The sequence below is a fragment of the Hylobates moloch genome, unplaced genomic scaffold, assembly GCF_009828535.3.
Source record: "Hylobates moloch isolate HMO894 unplaced genomic scaffold, HMol_V3 SCAFFOLD_16, whole genome shotgun sequence".
Taxonomy (NCBI): domain Eukaryota; kingdom Metazoa; phylum Chordata; class Mammalia; order Primates; family Hylobatidae; genus Hylobates; species Hylobates moloch.
In genome coordinates, this window is record NW_026652291.1 from 42,449,210 (window position 1) to 42,470,270 (window position 21,061).

The window sequence follows — 21,061 nt, forward strand, 5'->3', positions numbered from 1 at the left end:
CACTGCAAGCTCCGCCTCCCGGGTTCACGCCATTCTCCTGCCTCAGCCTCGCCGAGTAGCTGGGACTACAGGCGCCCGCCACCACGCCCGGCTAATTTTTTGTATTTTTAGTAGAGACGGGGTTTCACCGTGGTCTCGATCTCCTGACCTCGTGATCCGCCCGCCTCGGCCTCCCAAAGTGCTGTGATTACAAGCGTGAGCCACTGCACCCGGCCACCTGAAACTTTTAAAAGCCTATTCTGCTGTCATTTTTTTTATTTTGTTTTGGATAGAGGGGTGAGAATAACAATCAGGTAGTTTAGGTAGGGAAGATTGAGGGGTAGATAGATACTCTCAAATGCATTTTTTTGAAAGGCCATTTACAATCCCTTATGCAACCCCATCAAGTTAGACAATGAGTCAGAGATATGAAGAAACGCTTTATTGGACGGATTTCACAGCAGTTTTATGAACACAGGATTATCTCAGCAGCTACCAAGAGCATGTGACACATGATGGATGCCAGTCAGTCTGGCTGCATTTGGCTGAGGGCTGTGCTTCTCACGGTGAAACTGATGAAAAGTGTTGAAGGGCAGAGGTGTCTTGGTGATGTCAGACTCCAAAGATTAGAGATATACAATGCTATCCCTGTTTTTCCTTAATTACATGTCATGGATCAACTATTTATTTACTCCAGTGAAATCTTTTGAAGACCATATAAATCAATGGGTTGTGAAACCTTTTGGTTATGATCCTCTGTATAAAAGAAAGTCTTTGATTTATTCCAAAATTACCTCTTTCAGATTTTGAAAACTGTATTTTTTTTTTTTTTTTGAGACAGACTTTCGCTCTTTTTGCCCAGGCTGGAGTACAAAGGCATGATCTTGGCTCACTGCAACCTCCACCTCCTGGGTTCAAGTGATTCTTTTGCCTCAGCCTCCGAAGTTGATGGGGTTACAGGCACCCACCACCACGCCTGGCTAATTTTGTATTTTTAGCGTAGATGGGGTTCACCTGGCCAGGCTGGTCTCGAACTCCTGACTTCAGGTGATCTGCCCGTCTCGGCCTCCCAAAGTGCTGGGATTACAGGCGTGAGCCACTGTGCCTGGCCGAAAACTGTATTCTTGTTTTTAATTTTTCCTCCTTAACTTCCCCTCTGTCAGGCTTTCTCTTTTTTGATCCTTTGACTGCAGATTTAAGTCCACCTCCCATTAACTTTTATGATTCTATGGTTGTGGCCAGTTCTGAGCTGGAGACCACATTTACCAACTGCGTTAAGTCTATCTATCTGTGTTGCTCTTTTTTTTGATGAAGCATTTGCTAATCTGTGAACTACAGCCTGCAGATAGTGTTACCCTGTATTATGGTGACTGAATGTTTGTTCCATTTTAGTCTGGACACACTGTTGCACATTTAGCAGAGTAAGAGAGGTTGGTGGAACTCATGATTAGGTTATGTTTTCTTCAGAGTTGTAAGATTCTTTTCTCCTTTGGAAGTCTGTCAATCATTATAGCCATTCTTACTGCTAGGTACTATAATGAGGCTTGTTTGTGAGATTTTGAGAGCAGATCAAGGGATCCAAGAATAAATAAATCCTGCTACAGGCCCAAACCACCTGTTCCTCAAAATTTTCTAGGTCAGATACATATGAACGATAACTGCCAGATGCCTAGGCGAGCTGGGTATGGCCTAGACCAGGGCTGAAGAAAACATCCCTTATTCCTGAGATGAAACCAGTCAGTTATGTGACAAGTAAAGTGGCCAGATTATACAGGAGCAGGTTCTGAGTGAGCGTTTGCTTCAACCTCATGGGCTTGTGAAGAAAGAAGATTCACAGAACCATGCACATCTCCCTTTAAGACACAGTGACCTTGCCTTTTGGAAAGCATGGTTCCTGGAGAATCCTGGAGAAGCTAGGGAGTGAGGCTGGGGTGGGGAAGGGGCCTTCTAGTCCCATGTGTACATTCCAGTCATATTTGAGCCATTGTGCAACACGTTATAATTTGTAACTTTATTTGCATTATCCTTTTGTCACCCTTTGTGTTATATTATTATTGTCATCATTTTACTGATGATGAAACTATGGGTCAGAGAGGATATACGACTTGTCCATAAATTATCCACTTTGTAAGTGGTCTTCCAAATGCAAAAGTCCTCTGTTATACCATGACTGCCCAATATTATAACAGAGATAGATTGCTTCTGTGAATTCAATTTTCTTTTCTTTTCAATAAAGTAACAGTGCAGTAGTTCATTTATAATTACTAAGGAGTAGCTTGGCATCCTATGTAAGAGAGCAGGTGGAAGTTTTGTAATTTTAAAAATATTTCCGTTACATATTCCTTGAGGATATTTAGTAGAAGATATGAAAACTATGTAAAATTATTATATATGGTTTCTAAAGCGTGTTGATTACTGTTTCTATAATTTGTGACCCCTCAAATTTCATTAACCATTCAAAGACTGCATTGAGCTTCAGTCATCCTGAGTCAGGCTTCGGGAACCTGTAATAAAACATTTCAGCATTCACATGTGACAAAGCCAAGCAAATAAAGAAATGTGCCATACCCATAGAGAATGGGGAATCATTGATTTATCAGTATGGCTTGTACAACTTCGGATGAAAATACTTTCAGAGATTGAATTAACCTCCAGAACACTTGCCTTGGGAGCATAGATAGATAGTATATTTTTGACATTCTTTATGGTCTGGTTTGAAATACCTCTTATTATTTAACTGCTTCATTTTGCTCCTTCAAATACATGTTCTGTCACTGGAAATATGTGGTATAATAAATGAAAAATCCGAGTGGAACAATGTAAGAAATGAAAGACTAAAAAAAAGTATTTGGATTTTAATAATATAGGATTATTTTTCTTAAGTGCCTTTATTTTCCTAGGATAAGTGATTTTAGCATTGGAAGGACTAACTAAGGGAGGGATATTATGAAATTTTTATAGTTTATTTAAAAATTGCTTGTTTGTTTTTATCTTCTCTTCAGAATTTTAGCTGCATCAGACCTGTGTTGCATTTTTTCTTAGTTGGTGTTATTAAACCAATCCCTCAAAGAGCTTCTTTTTAAAATTTGAGTTGTAACTTACTTTTAAATCTTATTAGAGTTAATATTTGATAATTTTTATCCTAGTTGCTTGTTATATCATAAATTCTTATTTTGTTTTGCTGTTGACCAATTGTGAATATTATGTTTCAGTTTATTGAACCATAGACACCTGTCATTTAGTAGCAGTGTGAAATGGTTTTTCTTTCTTTCTTTTAAGACTACAAACATTTACTTAGTTTAATTGCCCTTATCTTGAATTTTAAAATGTTTCTGCTTTATTAAGTTTCTTTAATTAAAAATAAAAGTTAGTAAAAAACTGATTTGAAAAGTTCACTTGTCTATAAAAATATTATGTACAATATTAAGCTAATTTTTTTGGGAGAGGAGTGGCTTTATGTTCTTTAGCTGAATAATTCTAATTTAATTGTAATGCCTTCAAGAGATTTTTATAAAACTCACATGAGCTGAAATTTCAGCTTTGACAGTAACAGTGGCTTTTCAATGCCAGCTTGCAGGTATGCTTTGAGGTTTCCTGTGTTAGTCTAGATATAAGATTATGGAATTAAGAGTCTGCCATTTTATTCTGAGATCCTTTTACTTATTATTTTAATGACAATTAAAATTTTCCTTTTTAAATTAAATATATTAAAAATGAAGGAGTCAGGTTTCTCAGTGCTTGGACAATCTTTGATCTGCCTTACCCACTTCCATTTCTTACTTTCTAGAATTTTAGTTGCTTAGGTTGGTGTTATAGAAGGTGGGCTTGAGTTACCCTGTAATTTCCAGTTGTAATGTGGTGCTGCTGTTGGATCCTGTGTGTCATTACTGGATCTCACTGACAAACTATGCCTTTTAGGTTGTAAATTTTATTGATTGATATTTTCAGGTGCAGATTTTCTGTGAAGATAATGAATCTGAACCTTCAGGGGCCCTCATTTGAGTGGATGTCTTTCGAGGCTCTGTTCGTAATCTCGTTTTATAATTTTGTATTCTTTTTAAGGAGGGCTTCACCGATTGTATAAGTTTCAGCCTCTACCACACTTTGGATCTACCTCTAGTCAATATGTGAACTCTTTGAAAACTGAAAGAAAAGCAATAACAAAGATGTACGTTTGATCTTTCAAAATCTTAGTTAAGGTGTTTAGTCATGCCACACTTTCTTTCCTGGTGGAAGAAATGGTCTGGACAATCATACCGATCAGCAGAACTGTGTATCTAAAACCAGATGTACAACTGATGATTTTGAAAGCATTGAGAATGAAGTTTTAGAGACATGTAGTTCTTGAGTGAGTTTTGTTATTTAGATGATCAGACTTTTGCCAAGGTTCTCTTAGAAAAGTAGAGAATGTCAAACATTAGAAAGTTTTTGTGGAATATGGACATTCACTCTTAAATCTATGTTTTGTGTGTTCCTCTAACCAGTGTAATAATGTACGATTCCTTCAAGATGCCAGCTTTACTTCCCTCCCATTTGCCACACCTGTACCTCTCTTAAGAAAATTCCCTGAAATGATGAGAATGTCAATGCGTTATATGTATAACATGCAATCCTCACTTTTTAAATGATAGCATGGGAACATAACAAGGTCTATGCAAGCTGAAACCACATAATACTATCTCAATACTCAATAAAAATTATGATTGTTTTAGCATCTTTAAAAATGTTTGTCAAAACACTAAAAACTCTCTTACTGTTGGTTATCAATGCAGGGAGATGATATAATAGTAAAACTCATATTTATTCAGTATACTGTGATTTTGAACGTTAGAAACATTGAGAATGGAGGAAGTGTTTTATTTCTCCTTAAAAAACTTATGAGTCATTTAAACAATACTTGCCTTTTCAGAATGTATCTTTCTGTATAAAGAGAGCATCTTTTCTATCTTCTCAAAAATTGTCACCCTCCTTTCTGAGTTAGAATTAATTTCAAATATTTTATTCTTGCAGTTTCACTATTGTGAACAATGTACTAGAGCTCCTTTAATAAGGAGTTTTTTTTTGTTTGTTTTTATTTTTTATTTTTTATTTTTATTTTTTGCAGTATTTACTTGGAATATTTTTCCAGTCATTTTATTTTTGTCCTCATCCAGCTGACATTCTATTTTTCACACATTTTTATTTAGTTTCTTTCACATTTTGTATTGTTTTCGGGTTCTTATTTTTGTTCTTTTTTTTTTTTATTATTATACTTTAGGTTTTAGGGTACATGTGCACAATGTGCAGGTTTGTTACATATGTATCCATGTGCCATGTTGATTTCCTGCACCCATTAACTCGTCATTCAGCATTAGGTATATCTCCTAATGCTGTCTCTCCCCCCTACCCCCACCCCACAACAGTCCCCGGAGTGTGATGTTCCCCTTCCTGTGTCCATGAGTTCTCATTGTTCAGTTCCCACCTATGAGTGAGAACATGCGGTGTTTGGTTTTTTGTCCTTGCGATAGTTTACTGAGAATGATGTTTTCCAGTTTCATCCATGTCCCTACAAAGGACATGAACTCATCATTTTTTATGGCTGCATAGTATTCCATGGTGTATATGTGCCACATTTTCTTAATCCAGTCTATCGTTGTTGGACATTTGGGTTGGTTCCAACTCTTTGCTATTGTGAATAGTGCCGCAATAAACATACTTGTGTATGTGTCTTTATAGCAGCATGATTTATAGTCCTTTGGGTATATACCCAGTAATGGGATGGCTGGGTCAAATGGTATTTCTAGTTCTAGATCCCTGAGGAATCGCCACACTGACTTCCACAATGGTTGAACTAGTTTACAGTCCCACCAACAGTGTAAAAGTGTTCCTATTTCTCCACATCCTCTCCAGCACCTGTTGTTTCCTGATTTTTTAATGATGGCCATTCTAATTGGTGTGAGATGGTATCTCACTGTGGTTTTGATTTGCATTTCTCTGATGGCCAGTGATGATGAGCATTTCTTCATGTGTTTTTTGGCTGCATAAATGTCTTCTTTTGAGAAGTGTCCATTCATGTCCTTTGCCCACTTTTTGATGGGGTTGTTTTTTTCTTGTCAATTTGCTTGAGTTCATTGTAGATTCTGGATATTAGCCCTTTGTCAGATGAGTAGGTTGCAAAAATTTTCTCCCATTCTGTAGGTTGCCTGTTCACTCTGATGGTAGTTTCTTTTGCTGTGCAGAAGCTCTTTAGTTTAATTAGATCCCATTTGTCAATTTTGGCTTTAGTTGCCATTGCTTTTGGTGTTTTAGACATGAAGTCCTTGCCCACGCCTATGTCCTGAATGGTATTGCCTAGGTTTTCTTGTAGGATTTTAATGGTTTTAGGTCTAACATTTAAGTCTTTGACAAACCTGACAAAAACAAGAAATGGGGAAAGGATTCCCTATTTAATAAATGGTGCTGGGAAAACTGGCTAGCCATATGTAGAAAGCTGACACTGGATCCCTTCCTTTGTTTGTTTTTAAACTGGTGTCACCTCCTCTGGGAAACCTTCATCCTTTTTGTCACAACCACTTTCCTCATTTATATTGATGAGTTCACCTTCACTAAGTCCTTTTGGTTGCATATTTAGAGTCTCCCAAATGGCAGGAGTATCATTTCCATGGTCACCTATTTCTCTTATAACTTCATTTATGTTCAATTTGAATTCCACTTCCAACATTATTATTTTTCATTTCTTTGGTGGACTTTAGTTTTTGTTGGCTGCTTATTGCTTTTGATTATCCATTTTTGTAAAATGTCATGTGGGTTTATCACTGAGAGAAAAGGAGGCAATATGACTACATGCTTTTCTGTCTGTGCGTGAACTGAATAACAACCATGCTGTTTCCAATACTGACAGGTTTTGAAAGAAGTGATGTGGTCGGTGACTGGTTTTGAAGGTGCATCTGTTATTTTCCAGTGATTTGTAGACTGAAGATCAGGCAGCAAAGCTTGCACTTTGTGCAATTACTCACAGTTAACATACTGTGGAAACTGTAATTTGAACTGTGCTGTGGAACTGGTGTTATTTAACTAAACCACAGTGACTGAAATCTGTGCATACAGGAACTGTGTAAAGCAAGAACTGCCTCTCATGATTTGACTATTTTGTGTAGGAGCAACATTATATTTTGTAGCCACATTTGACTAATCAAAGACAACTATATGATTTTTGTAGCATTTGAAAGGCAACACAAAAGTGAAATCGGTTGTTTGTTTTTTCCCCCCAGTTTTATGTATGGGGAATTGACTGACAAGAAGACCATTGAGAAAGTCAGGCAAACTTTTGACAACTACGAATCAAACTGCTTTGAAGTTCTTCTGTACAAGAAAAACAGTAGGTATCTCAATTATTAATAAGATGTGCCAACTCTTTATTAATATTATGTTTGGTAGGTCATAGTGGAGCTAAAATGTAGAGAGCATGTAAAACTTCTATTGCTTCTTTTCTTGGCAGGGGCAGAGGTTGCTGGTGAAATTAGATAATAAAATTAATAAATAATTCTACCTATGAAAAGCAACCTTTTGAGGAATGGAAGAAAAATGTGATGCATCTTAAATATGACTTTTGTATCAGGCAGCAAAATATTTTGTAATTAATACTTATAATAAAGATCCTATAATTATGTGACAACAACTAAAAATGACAGATACATGTATTAATTTCTTCTTATGGTTAAAGAAAACGGTAATGGCTAACACTGGATATGTGCAATTACCTTTCTGCACAAACATAGGCAATGTGAATATGTGGTAGCTACTTGAGGGGAATCTCTACCAATATGGCCTTTTGTCAGCCTCTGACTCTTTTGTGAGAAAGCCTAGTAGAAGTAGTCATTGTTCTCAGAACAGGTCATTCACATTTGGTAAATTTGTGTTGATTGTTGTGAACTTTCTCTGGGACGAGATTTGTATGTGGTAAGGTATGCATTATATAATGACATAGTATTTCATGATATAGACTTTCCATCAGAGTTTGGAGGGAAAAAAACCAACACAACAAAAACCAGCGAGTATACTCAACAACTCAGTCCCCTTTCTAATTCACTTTATTTGCATGGTTACTTACATTTATCTTTTTACTGTTTCCTCAAATTATTCTTTCTTTCTTTTTTGAAATGAACAGTCACTTCATAAGATGAGTCAATTTATTTATTGTTAATAGCAAATGATAGCAAAGTCCACTATTATCTTTGATGGAAATTGATGGTTACTAAATTCTTCCCAAGTTTGGAAAACATTCTCACTTCAACAGGAAACATCTGTTCCATGTTCAGTGCCTGTTGGATCTTGTGGAGCATAATTTATCTTCTCCATTTACTTGAAACATTTTTTATCTGTGGAATATTTGGAATTAAAATTCGATTTCTCGTTTTATTGGTAGACTAACAAAGGAATAACAGTGTGAGGCATTGCCTCAAAGTAGTGCACTCGATAATGGAAACATTTGTTTTTAGTAATTTTACTTAAGGAATGGCTTATCTTATTTTTCATTTTACATCAAGGCCAAAGAGAATTTCAGTTTGAAGTCATAGCTAAATGTCAGCTAGCTTGTCACCTAGAAAACAATGCCTTCTGAATGGTCAGCTCTGTCCTCTGTAAGAAAAAAGGCAGGCTGTAGGTGCTTTCTGGGTCTTTTTTGCCAAGTCTAAGTACATATTGATAATTTGTAGGAGACCTGTATATCAAAAAACCCTTCATTTTCATATGGTTTGTTAACCCTTCAATAATTTAGACATGTACTCCAAGTTTAGCAATAATGTAAGAATATTCTATATAACTAAGGTCGTTCACTCTCTGACATTTAAGCAAAATAAACAAACATTTGCCTGACTTTAAAGCCCCAAAGACAAGTCCTTAGTTCCTGAGTTTCTCAAAAAATATCTTAGTGAAGCCTAGGTGACATAGTAAGACCCTGCCTCTACGAAAAAAAAAAAAAAAAATAGCTGGGCATGGAGGCACATGCCTGTAGTCCCAGCTACTCAGGAGGCTGAGGCAGGTGGATCGCTTGGGCCCAGGAGTTCGAGGCTGCAGTGAGCTATGATCATGCTACTGTATTCCAGCCTGGGTGACAGAGCAAGATCCTGTAATGACAACCACCACAACAAAATATCTTAGTGGAATTTCTGTTTATTTACTTAAATCATGTTAGTAATTACTTGAAGTTTACATTTCCAGAAGTCCTTCCAAGGTAGTTTAGATATTTTGCCTTATGTTAATGGATTGAAATTATTATCTGACCATTGTTCAGGCCTATCTGGTTCTTTCCAGATGACTCTCTATGCAGATAAGTGCCTGCTTATAGCCAATAGGAGATATACCCCATAGCATTGAAAGTTAAAACTCGTGTCTCCTTTCTGTGCACTATCTGCATTGGGTTTTGTTTTTGTTTTCCTCTTTAGTGAAGGATAGGTGTTATCCATGTATTATAATGGAGTTTTGCTATTTAAATGCAGCTTTTAAAAAGTCTTGTAAATAGCTGAAAGGTTTTTAACATCAACTGAGAAAAGTATATTTTTGTGATTTAAAAAAAAATGTTAGGTAGAAAAATTCACGTCTGTAGAAAACTGTTTTGGGAATGCCTACGTGCCAAGTTCTCCCAATACTTCCTTTAAGCAATTAGGTTAAACACCATTTTGCAAATGGGGGAATTGCGGCATCTGATTGAATATGCATCACCATTGAAATTTTAGTGTGCAGTCTCTGTTCTGTAGGTCCAGTGCTCTGATTAATAGGGGGCTGTTTCTACTGTGGGGAAAGAAATGGTAGCTCTGAGCTTAAAATAGCTCTTTCTGGCCAGGCACGGTGGCTCACGCCTGTGATCCCAGCACTTTGGGAGGCCGAGGTGGGCAGATCACGAGGTCAGGAGATTGAGACCATCCTGGCTAACACGGTGAAACCCCGTCTCTACTAAAAATAGAAAAAATTAGCCGGGTGTGGTGGTGGGTGCCTATAGTCCCAGCTACTCGGGAGGCTGAGGCAGGAGAATGGTGTGAACCTGGAAGGCGGAGCTTGCAGTGAGCCCAGATCGCGCCACTGCAGTCGGGCCTGCAGGAAAGAGCGAGACTCCATCTCAAAAAAAAAAAAAAATATATATATATCTGTGTACTCAAAGGCAGAACTGGCAGCCGAGGCTCCTCCAAGTCATCAGTATCAATGCTGGAACACTGCACAGAGATTCAGCGGCAGCAGGTTCCTCTGCTTAACCCTCCCAGACTCCCCAGCCCCCTGAACCCCAAATCCAGAATATGAAGAATCTGTCACCAGATACTTGGCAGATACTCAGGCTACTTGCGAAAAAATGACCCTGTGGCTTGGAAAGTTGAAAAACAATTACCTTCATATCTAAAGCAGTTTTAAAGAGAGCCCAGACTCTGTGCCAGAATTTGTAAAGTTGCGGTTTTCACAGGAAGGCATGAAATCTAACATCATCTCTTTCTGTTCGCATTTCTAACAGACCTTGGAAAATTACTTTTTTTAGTGCCCCTTTTTCTTTGTTTATGACCCTTCTGCCTTAAGCTCACTGTGTTGGAATAGCCACAGGCCATGTATCCACTAACGTCTGGGTCTGGTGATTTGTAAAACCGTGCACATCACTCACAGTTCCTGGACACGCTGTGTAAAATATGAAAACAGAAAAAAATGAACAAGCCTCTCGGGGAGATGATGTGATTATTTCTGAGGTCCCTGTCTCATTCTACTATCATTTTGGAAAGGGCCACGTCCTTCCATAGGCCCCCTGGGGTTGCAGAAAACCTGATTGTCACAGCTGAATAGTCCCATAGAAATCTCCTTTCTCTAATTCTCTGACTTCTTGAGCTTGGTAGTTATCTCATCCTGTCCAAATGAAAAATTCCCCTTTGTGGTGACATTAGGTGACTTTTTTATTTTTTATTTTTTTAGGCCATGGGAATAGAAGTGCTTCTTATTCAGTTCTCAATGGAAGCTAGTAAAAGGCTAGGGTCTTACCTACAGACTATTAATATCTGCACGTTTCACTCCCCAGATCCTAAACCTTACAAAAACCTTTATGTCTTAAAATAGAATATTTGGAGGGGCTTTACTGCACTGTGGCTTGAAGAGAATATGATGAGAAAAGTGTCTCTTTGATTGTAATGTAAATGTGTCTCTTTGATTGTAATGGAACCTTCCTTCAGTGTTTTATCACCTAACAGATAATTACACCTTTGAAGGCATTTCTTGTGCCTTCACATATTTCTATTTGTTATATACCAGTTCCTGACTTGTCCAAATAGTAAGCCTTGAATACTTTGATACCGTCTGTCCTGGAGGGCAGAGTCTACAGTAGCCATCCTTTGAAGAACGTGGTGATAGAGTCCAGCTTCATGCTCTTTGAGTGAGGGAGGTAGGAAGCAGTGGCTCAAAAAGATGCCTGGAGACCTCAAAGGCTGGGGACATGTCTTTTTTTCCTTCAGCCTGCCTTAACAGTTTCAGGTAGAGCTCTGTGTACATCAGGCATCAAGTGTTGCTGACATCCTCTCTCTCTGATGTGGGGATGCAGTCAAAGCCACGGAGCTATCATATAAGTCTATCTGACTGATGACAGAGCCTTGGGATAGAAACAGTATTTTAGATGTTCCTCCAAGAGGAATGCTTATTAGAAGATCAGGAATGGCTGTTGCAGTTAATTGGAAACACTTGTCAAAGTGACATGACGAGAGAAGCAGGTAGGAGTGATAACAATTGGTAAGACTCTCAGAAGAAAGTTGGTGAGAGCAACAGTGGTTGAGGGACTCAGACCTACAGGTGTTCCTGGGATTGCTTAAGTAGCAAGACTGCCTTTGTGTTCCTGCATTGTGAAATGACAGCCTGTGCTTTACTTTAGAATTTTGATATTTTGGCTTGAATACTGTGTTTATTAAATTTGAACAACTGGTAGTTGATACAAAATTAAAGGTTTATGGATCGTTTGTAGTAATTAATATACTGCTGTTTTGGTGTTGATTCCTGGCATAGCTGTTGGCAGCTGAAGGAAGAAGGAAGCCAGGAGACCAAACCACTGCTGTGGCTGTGCCACACTCTAATGTCCTTTCCCCCACTTCTTTCTGTTACAGGAACCCCTGTTTGGTTTTATATGCAAATTGCACCAATAAGAAATGAACATGAAAAGGTGGTCTTGTTCCTGTGTACTTTCAAGGATATTACGTTGTTCAAACAGCCAATAGAGGATGATTCAACAAAAGGTAATTTTCAAAAGAATTACTACACTGAAAAATTAGGCTGTTGCTAAAAGATCTTCTTCTTATTTTACCTCCGCTGGTTGAACTGGAAAACAAAATTCTGCTATGTGGCCTTTCTTTTGCTTCATTCTTGGAATCTGTTTTATTCAATCATATTGTTGGAATAGAAATAGCATGGCTATCCAAAGTTGAAATATAGATTGGTTAACTTATAGCATGAGTAAGAAATTTTATAGAGCATTTTGTTTTGTTTTGTTTTTAGTCAAGGTCTCACTCTGTTGCTCAGGCTGGAGTGTAGTGGTGTCATCTCAGCTCACGGTAATTTCCATCTGCCAGTCTCAAGTGATCCCCCCACCTCAGCCTCCTGAGTAGCTGGGACTATAGGTGTGCACCACCATACCTGGCTAATTTTTCTATTTTTTGTAGAGTCAGGTTTCGCCATGTTGCCCAGGCTGGTTTCAAACACTTGGGCTCAACTTATCTGCCCACCTTGGCCTCCCAAAGTGCTGGGATTACAGGCATGGGCCATGCGCCTGGCTGAGCATTGTTAATTTTGAATCAATATGATTGGAATTTCAACACCTCATACCATGGTGAGCTTTAGAGCCAAAACGTAACAATTGGTGGAATGGTTTGGGTGAAATCTAACTAGAGCTCAGTTGGTTAGCTGATTGAATTTTGTTGAATTAAAATTGTAATAGTTGACTTTTTCAAGTTACTTTTCAGTTTTTATTTATTCTGTTGTGTAGTCCCTAGAGTAGATGTTGCTAGATTATGGAAAGAATAATTTTGTCATCAGGAGAGTGGCTGGCAAAATGCAAACCTTCTGACTGTAGTCTTATTGACTATAACAGTCAAAGAGACTGCTGTAGAAACCACTAGTCAGTGGCATTTGCTTTTACCTCCTTTTCTATGTAATTTATTCCCAATTTATTCTCTCCAATTATGTTTAAATTAGAAACTGGTGTCATATAAATGAAGAATTTCAAATAACCTTAGAAGTAGTTTTTATGAAATGTTATTTTTAATAATCTCTTAGGAAACTAAAAATAAAATGTCTTCCTCTTTGCATTTGGCAAACATCGCCTTTCCTTACTTCTTTTTAAAAAACTGGCATAGAAACTTTAATCTTTCCAACTGTAATCATAATTATAGAAAAAATCACAGTAAGTTTATTCCTTGCATAGGAACTCACATATATAATATTGTATCTGCACAGTTTCTGGTTAACATCAAATTGCGAGAGGATAATTTTTACAGTGTGCAAACCATTCAAAGTATGACAGAGAACAATTTATTTGTACTTTGAAGATTGAATAAAGTATTCAGTTTGGACCCATACTCCCTGTTCTATGCCTTTACACATAGACTCAGTGGCTGGGAAATTTAAGATAACTGCAAATACTACTTTTAAACTGAACAGTCTTCTAATAATATTTAGGTTTAATGCTCATTTGTTTGTTTTAAAATTCATGGTGCTCCATCTAACAGCCAGAGAATACATATTCTTCACCTCACATGGAGTAGAACATTCACCATAGAGATCACACTCTGGGCCGTAAAACCTACCTTAATAAATTTTAAAAAATATAAATCTTAAAAAGTATGTTCTCAGACCAAAGTGGAATTAAACTAGAAATGAGTAACAGAAAGATATCTGGAAGATCCCGAAGTATTTGGAAATTAAACATGTTTCTAAATAAATCAAAGAAGCAGCCTTAAGATAAGTCAGAAAAATATTTTTAACTAAAGAAAAATGAAAATACAGTTTATCAAATTTGTGAGATGCAGCAAAAGCAGTGCTTAAGGGAAATATGTAACATTAAATGCATATATTAGAAAAGAAGAAAGACATAAAATCAATAACCTAAGATTCTACCTTAGAAAACTAGATAAAGAAAAACAATTTAAACCAAAGCAAACTGAAGACAAGAAATAATAAACCTTGCAGCAGAAATCAATGAGCTAGGCAATAGGACAACATTAGAGAAAATCACAAAAACCCAAAGCTGGTTCTTTGAACAGGTCATTAAAGTTAGTAAACCTCTAGCCAGGCTAACTGAGAAAAAAGGGTAAAGACACAAATTACCAATATCAGGAATTAAAGACATGGACATTCAAGCAGAGTAAAGGGCTACTGCGAACAACTCTATAGCTACCATTGATAAATTGGATGAAACAGACCAGTTCCTTGAAACATGCAAACTACCAAAACTTAACTGAAGGAAAAATAGATAAACTTCATTTGTGCTTTATTTATTTAAAAAATTAACAATAATTAATAATCTTCCAAAACCAAAAAAAGAACACGTGCAGATGGTTTCATTGGTAAGCTCTACCATACATTTAGGGAAGAAATAATAGCAGTTCTTCAAGTCTTTTCCGGTTAATAGAAGCAGCGGGAGCTCTCTTAACTTATTCTGAGGCAAGCACTACCCATATAGCAAAACCAGAAAAAGAGGCCGGGCGCGGTGGCTCACGCTTGTAATCCCAGCACTTTGGGAGGCCGAGGCGGGCGGATCACGAGGTCAGGAGATCGAGATCACGGTGAAACCCCGTCTCTACTAAAAAAAAACACAAAAAATTAGCCGGGCGTGGTGGCGGGCGCCTGTAGTCCCAGCTACTCGGCGAGGCTGAGGCAGGAGAATGGCATGAACCCGGGAGGCGGAGCTTGCAGTGAGCCGAGATCGCACCACTGCACTCCAGCCTGGGGGACAGAGCAAGACTCCGTCTCATAAAAAAAAAAAAAAAACAGAAAAAGACATTACAAGAAAGGAAAACTACAGACATATATATGTACATATTTTATTATTTTTTATTTTTATTTGTTTTTGAGACGGAGTCTCACTCTGTCCCCCAGGCTGGAGTGCAAGTGGTGCCATCTCGGCTCACTGCAAGCTCCGCCTCCCGGGTTCATGCCATTCTCCTGCCTCAGCCTCCGGAGTAGCTGGGAGGTGCCCGCCACCATGCCCGGCTAATTTTTTTTTTGTATTTTTAGTAGAGACGGGGTTTCACTGTGTTAGCCAGGATGGTCTTGATCTCCTGACCTCGTGATCCACCCACCTCGGCCTCCCAAACCAATGTTTTTCATGAATATAGATTCAAAATCCTCTACAAAAATTGAATCCAACAATATCTAAAAAGAATTATGACAACCAAGTGGGGTTTATCCCACTTATGCAAGGCTGGTTTAACATGCAAAAACCAATTGCTGTAATCTACCATATAAAAATGTAATTCACAAAATAATGAAGAAAAGTCATGGTTATGCCAGTCAGCACAGAGAAAGCACTTGATGAAATCCAGCACTTGTTCATGATAAAAACTCTCAGTAAAGTCTGAATAGAGAGGAACTTCTCTAGTTGGATAAGGAACATCTATAAAAAGCCTATAATATTCTAACTATTTTTTCTTGTACCCATTAACCATCTCCCCATCCTACCCCCCAACTACCCTTCCCAGCCTCTTGTAACCATCCTTCTACTCTTTATGTCCCTGATGTCAGTTGTTTTCATTTTTACATAACTAAAAGAGTTTAATTGGATTGTTTGTAACACAAAGGATAAATGCTTGAGAGGATGTATACCTCATTTTCCATGATGTGACCATTATGCATTGCATGCCTGTATCAAAACATCTCATATACCTATAAATATATACAGCTACTATGTACCCCAAAAAATTAAAAAGAAAAAAATTCTACAGCTAACAATGGTCTATATCTTAAAGTTATGTATTTTTAAACAAAAGAGAAATGATTGGCATCTGATTTGTGACCTAACATATTCATACATGAATGATAATCAGACTGAGTAAAAAGCTTTGATCATAGTCTTTTCCTCTCAAAAATATGTATTTGTATTTGCACTAGATGATTATTGTTTTCTCTCATTTACTTTAAGTGATTTCATGGCACAGATGAAGTTGGCCAAAGAAAGTACAGTACTTTTGCAGCAGTTTTGACCGGCTGAACCTAAGTGGTGGTGTCAGTAACTACGTATCTATTTATGGAAACTCAGAGTTGGCAACATTTTGCAGTGAAATTGGGGAAAGGGTGCTGATATTGAAGTGTTGGCTTTTGTTTCTGAAATTAATGCTTCTCCATTTATCTGCATCCCCACATCAGAATCACATAATTCTTTGTAAGGCTCAGTCTCTTTGAAATGAATAATTCATTTTTATACAAAATGATATTTGAAAAAGCTCCAGACAACTCAGACCACTTGATTTTTTAACTATGAGTTTGATAGACATATAAATTAGAATTTATAGGGAAAATCAGACCCCATTGTGAAAAGCATTAGAGAAAAAGATCTCTTTCCAGTGCCAGAATCTGTAGATTAGCTTATTTTAAATAGACTTTTGAGACTTCTCTGTATCTTCCAAACACATAGCAGATTACCGAAAAAGTATTGTAAAATGTAACTATGAATGGTGTGTATGAGCTACTTTCTATTATTCATGTGAACTGTACATTTAAGATGAAAAATTCAATAGAAATAAAATATTTATGCCATTAAGTCATCATCCTATATCTTGAAGCTAGCAGTGTAGGAAAGTATGTTTTAAAATATTGGCATAAGCACCTATCTTTCAACTTTTTAAATCAAGTAAAGGAACCATGGAACTTTTGGGAAATAATGGATGAGATGATATGATAACACCATGATATCAAAATAATTTGGGTGTAGATCATTGAACTTGGATGGAGTAGACTTGCTGTTGATTCAGTTTTGGGCACCAGAGTTACTTAACCTGAGCCTGTTCAGGACTCTTATGGGAATATTTTATCCTCCTTGTCTTACATTTATCTATTTTTTTTCCCAAACAGAAATTGGGAATATGGTGCAGGCGTGATTCTAGGTTCTGGAGATACAAAGTCTCTTCTGTCACATTCTAGTGGGGGAGGCAAACAAGTAAATATATAGTGGAAGCTTTCTTTTGATTGCTCCCGTTGTCTCGTAAAAACAGGAATCACAGTTATCAACTGAGAGTAGAGATGGCAAAGGGTGTGAGAAGAGTGGAGTGTGTCTGAACTGGTTATCTAAGAGAGTGGAATAGTGAGCGGACAAGAGAAACAGCAGGATTTCTGAGCCGCACAAAGGTCCATTTCAGGCTAGTAGTCATAAATTTCACTAGTTATCTATGAGCATAATACTGTGTTTTAATCCACTCATATTTAGTCAAAGAGGTATAGATGCAGAAGTAAGTGAAAAGTTATGTTTATCCAATGTTGAAATTTGGTCAAATGAATAAGAGAAGACTCAGGGACTTCAAATATCTGGGAGTTGAGGATGTTTACAAGGGTGTTTGCAAAATTTTGAAGAAATACTTCATTGATAAAAATTATGCCAGCATACAAGAAATAGTGTTTTAGCATTCAGAACAGACAAGTGAATCTACACACTGGCAAAATTAGAATGTAATCCCAGAGCAAGGACTTTTTACCTTCTTAACATGAAAATGGGCCAGGTGATTGGAGCAAGGGTCCAAGTCCTCTGAGGATTTGCCAAAATTGACCGGAATTAACATTAATCTCCTACTTGTATCAATATTTTTACCAAGAAACTTAGACATATGATTGAAAGACTTAAATAAATGGACTCATTCTGAATTTTATTTCTGAATCATATCTGGGACAATAACTACAACATGTGATGGCAGCCAACTAATTTGAACGTATCTCTTCCTTGTAATCGATCTATGATTACCAAACTTTCATTCTCAATTGATGTTTGGTCTTTAAACTGACTGGCACTGGGTAATGTCGACAATACCTTTGAATTATACCATGATGGATGGTTGCAAAACTCATCAAAAGGGAAGGAAGCCAGTGTTGATGGAGTAGTTAATATATGCCAAGAACTTTGTATTCATTATTGGTCATTTCTATAATTCTGAAAATTAGTATTGTTGTCTCCATTTTACTGTTGAAGATTCTGGCGCTCAGTGTCTGACTGATTTCAAATCCCACGTTCTCTCTATTGCACCCGTGCTGCCCTGTGCTTCTCAGTGGAGACTTATTGTTGAGGTTTAATTACCTCAATCCCCTGCTTTCTTTTTTCCCCACAAAAACAAAGCACAGGTTGAAAATACTTTCATTCGGACAGAATTATGCTGCTTTGAACCAAATAAACTAACTGATAATAATTTAAGGGGGCAAAGTGTTCCTGTTATTTTTTGTTCCTGATATTGAGGTCTTGATATTGTTGTTTAGGTAATCAGTCAGTGGTACCTGATACATTGTAATAATACAAAGAGGAAAATTACAGCCAAGAAATCCATTCTGTTGATTATCGTATGTGTTCTAAAAGAGATGGCCTAAATCTCTGCCCATTTATACTGTACAGTATTTTCAAACAGACTCCAAAACTGCCAAGATAATTACAGTGTGAAATATCTTGTGCCAAACAGTTATGGCATCTTCTTGCCAATAATTGAGACAAAAAAAATCCCATAGAATAAAAAATAACAGCCAAAATAGCAAGCTTCTCCTTGTGGAAGCCAATGGTTTTCTTTAGAGAGGAAACAACAGATGAAATATGAGTAATTATACTATGTAGTCTCTTTGGCCAAGAGTATAATTGTTTACCTAAGCTTTTTTCTTATAGATTAGAATCTTGTGTTGCAGTCTAGTAGATTGATTTAACTGCCTCTGTGACTTCTTTTTATTTTTAAGATTAGGCAGTCCATGACAAAGAGGTTAATTGCAACTCAATAGAGCTAAACTAATGTTTTATTAAGAAGGAGTTGGCATCCTGAGCTTTTAGGAGAACAAATGTTCTCATAATGCCATGAACAACTTACAGAACAAGTATTAGGCTCTTCATATTCAGCTGTCTGTTTGCATTACCCTCTATCGACCACATCTAAGTAACATCAGCAAACTTTGCTGAATAATCAGTCACACCAGTTAGATCTCTGTAAAGGTGAGATCAGTAAATGTATCACTGGGAAAAGTTAGAACTGCTGATACGTCTTTTTTCTCTGACCTAGACAGTATGGCAGCTCAACTTTTTCAAAGTTTATACAGTACAAGTTGGTGAGACATCAAATGAACTAATATAGCTAATAATAGGTAATTCCAGTTGTGTTCAAGAACACAAAGGGATTGGTATAAGACATTGTTAGTGATAGCAAAAATTTAGAATCTACTTCAATGTACATGATTGAAACATATGTGTGATCAGGAAGGAGCAAATGATCAATTCTCTGAGGTGATAGAGGTGCAGGTAAGAACCAGGTGCCATGGTGGTTTAGTCTGGAGGTGGATGGGAGAGAAGGGCAACTGAAGGCTGTCACTTTTCTATGACCATTTTGCCCAAAGCAGTCTACAGACTCAATGCCATTCTTATCAAAATACCAATGTCATTTTTTACAGAATTAGAAAAACAATTCTAAAATTCATATGGAACTAAAAAAGACCCCAAATAGCCAAAGTAGTCTTAAGCAAAAAGAATAAAGCTGAAGACATCACATTACCTGACTTCAAGTTATATTACAAAGCTATATTAACCCAAACAGCACAGTACTGGTATAAGAAATAGACATATTGATTAATGGAACAGAATAGATAATCCAGAAATAAAGCCACGTATTTACAGTCAACTGATCTTTGAAAAAGCCAGTAAGAACATATATTGGGGAAAGGAGACCTTTTTCAATAATTGATGCTGGGATAATTGGATTGCCATATGCAGAAGAGCGAAACAGGACCCCTTATCTCTTGTCATATACAAAAATCAACTCAAGATGGATTAGCTTAAACATAAGACTTGAAGCTATAAAAATACTAGGAGAAAATCTAGGAAAAACTCTTTTGGACATTGGTCTAGGCGAAGAATTCATGACAAAGACCTCAAAAGCTGAGGCAACAAAAATAAAAACAGACAAGTGGAACTTAATTAAACTAAAAGCTTCTATACAGCAAAAGAAAGAACCAACAGAGTGAACAGATGACCTGAAGAATGGAAGAAAGTATTTGCAAACTATTTATTCAACAGAGGACTAATATCTAGAATTTATAAGGCACCCAATTCAACAACAACAAAATAACTCCATTAAAAAGTGGGCAAAGGACATGAATAGATATTTTTCAGAAGAATACATACAAATGGCCAACAGTATATGAAAAAATACTTGACATCACTAATCATCAGAGAAATGCAGATTAAAACTACAATGAGATATCATCTCACAACAATCAGAATGGCCATTAAAAAGACAAAAAATAACAGATGTTGGTAAGGATGTGGAGAAAAGGGAACTCTTGTACACTGTTGGTGGGAATGTAGGTTAGTACAACCTCAATGGAAAACAATATGGAGATTGTTCTAAAAATAGAACTACCATTTGATCTGGCAATCCTGCTACTGGATATGTACCAAAAGAAAATAAATCTTTACACCAAAAAGATACCTGCACTCGTATGTTTATTGCAGCACTGTTCACAATTGCAAAGAGAGAATCAATGTAATTGTCCATCAGTGGATGTCTGGATAAAGAACATGTGGCATATATACACAATGGGATGCTACTCAGCCATAAAAAAGAATGAAATCATGTCTTTTGCAGCAACATGGATGGAATTGGAACCATTATCTTAAGTGAACCAACCCAGACACAGAAAGACGAATATCAAATATTCTCACTCATAAGTGGGTGTTAAAAAAATGTGTACACATGGATGTAGAGAGTGGAATGATAGACATTGGAGACATGGGAGGGTGAAGGCATGGGAGAGAGTGGGTGATGAGAAATTCTTAATGAGTACAATATATGTTATTCAGGCCACAGTTACCCTAAAAGCCCTGACCATTATACAATTGATACATGTAAAGAAATTGCATTTGTACCTCATA

General features: G+C 37.0%; 1 protein-coding gene across 1 annotated transcript in view; it reads left to right on the plus strand.

The window, feature by feature from the left end:
* KCNH5 (potassium voltage-gated channel subfamily H member 5) overlaps positions 1-21,061 on the plus strand; it is a 349,850-nt gene that overhangs the window by 34,319 nt on the left and 294,470 nt on the right. Inside the window, exons 3-4 of the mRNA XM_032180213.2 lie at positions 7,230-7,336; positions 12,075-12,203. Coding sequence (XP_032036104.1) covers positions 7,230-7,336; positions 12,075-12,203 — 236 coding nt within the window. The remainder of the gene's footprint in view (positions 1-7,229; positions 7,337-12,074; positions 12,204-21,061) is intronic.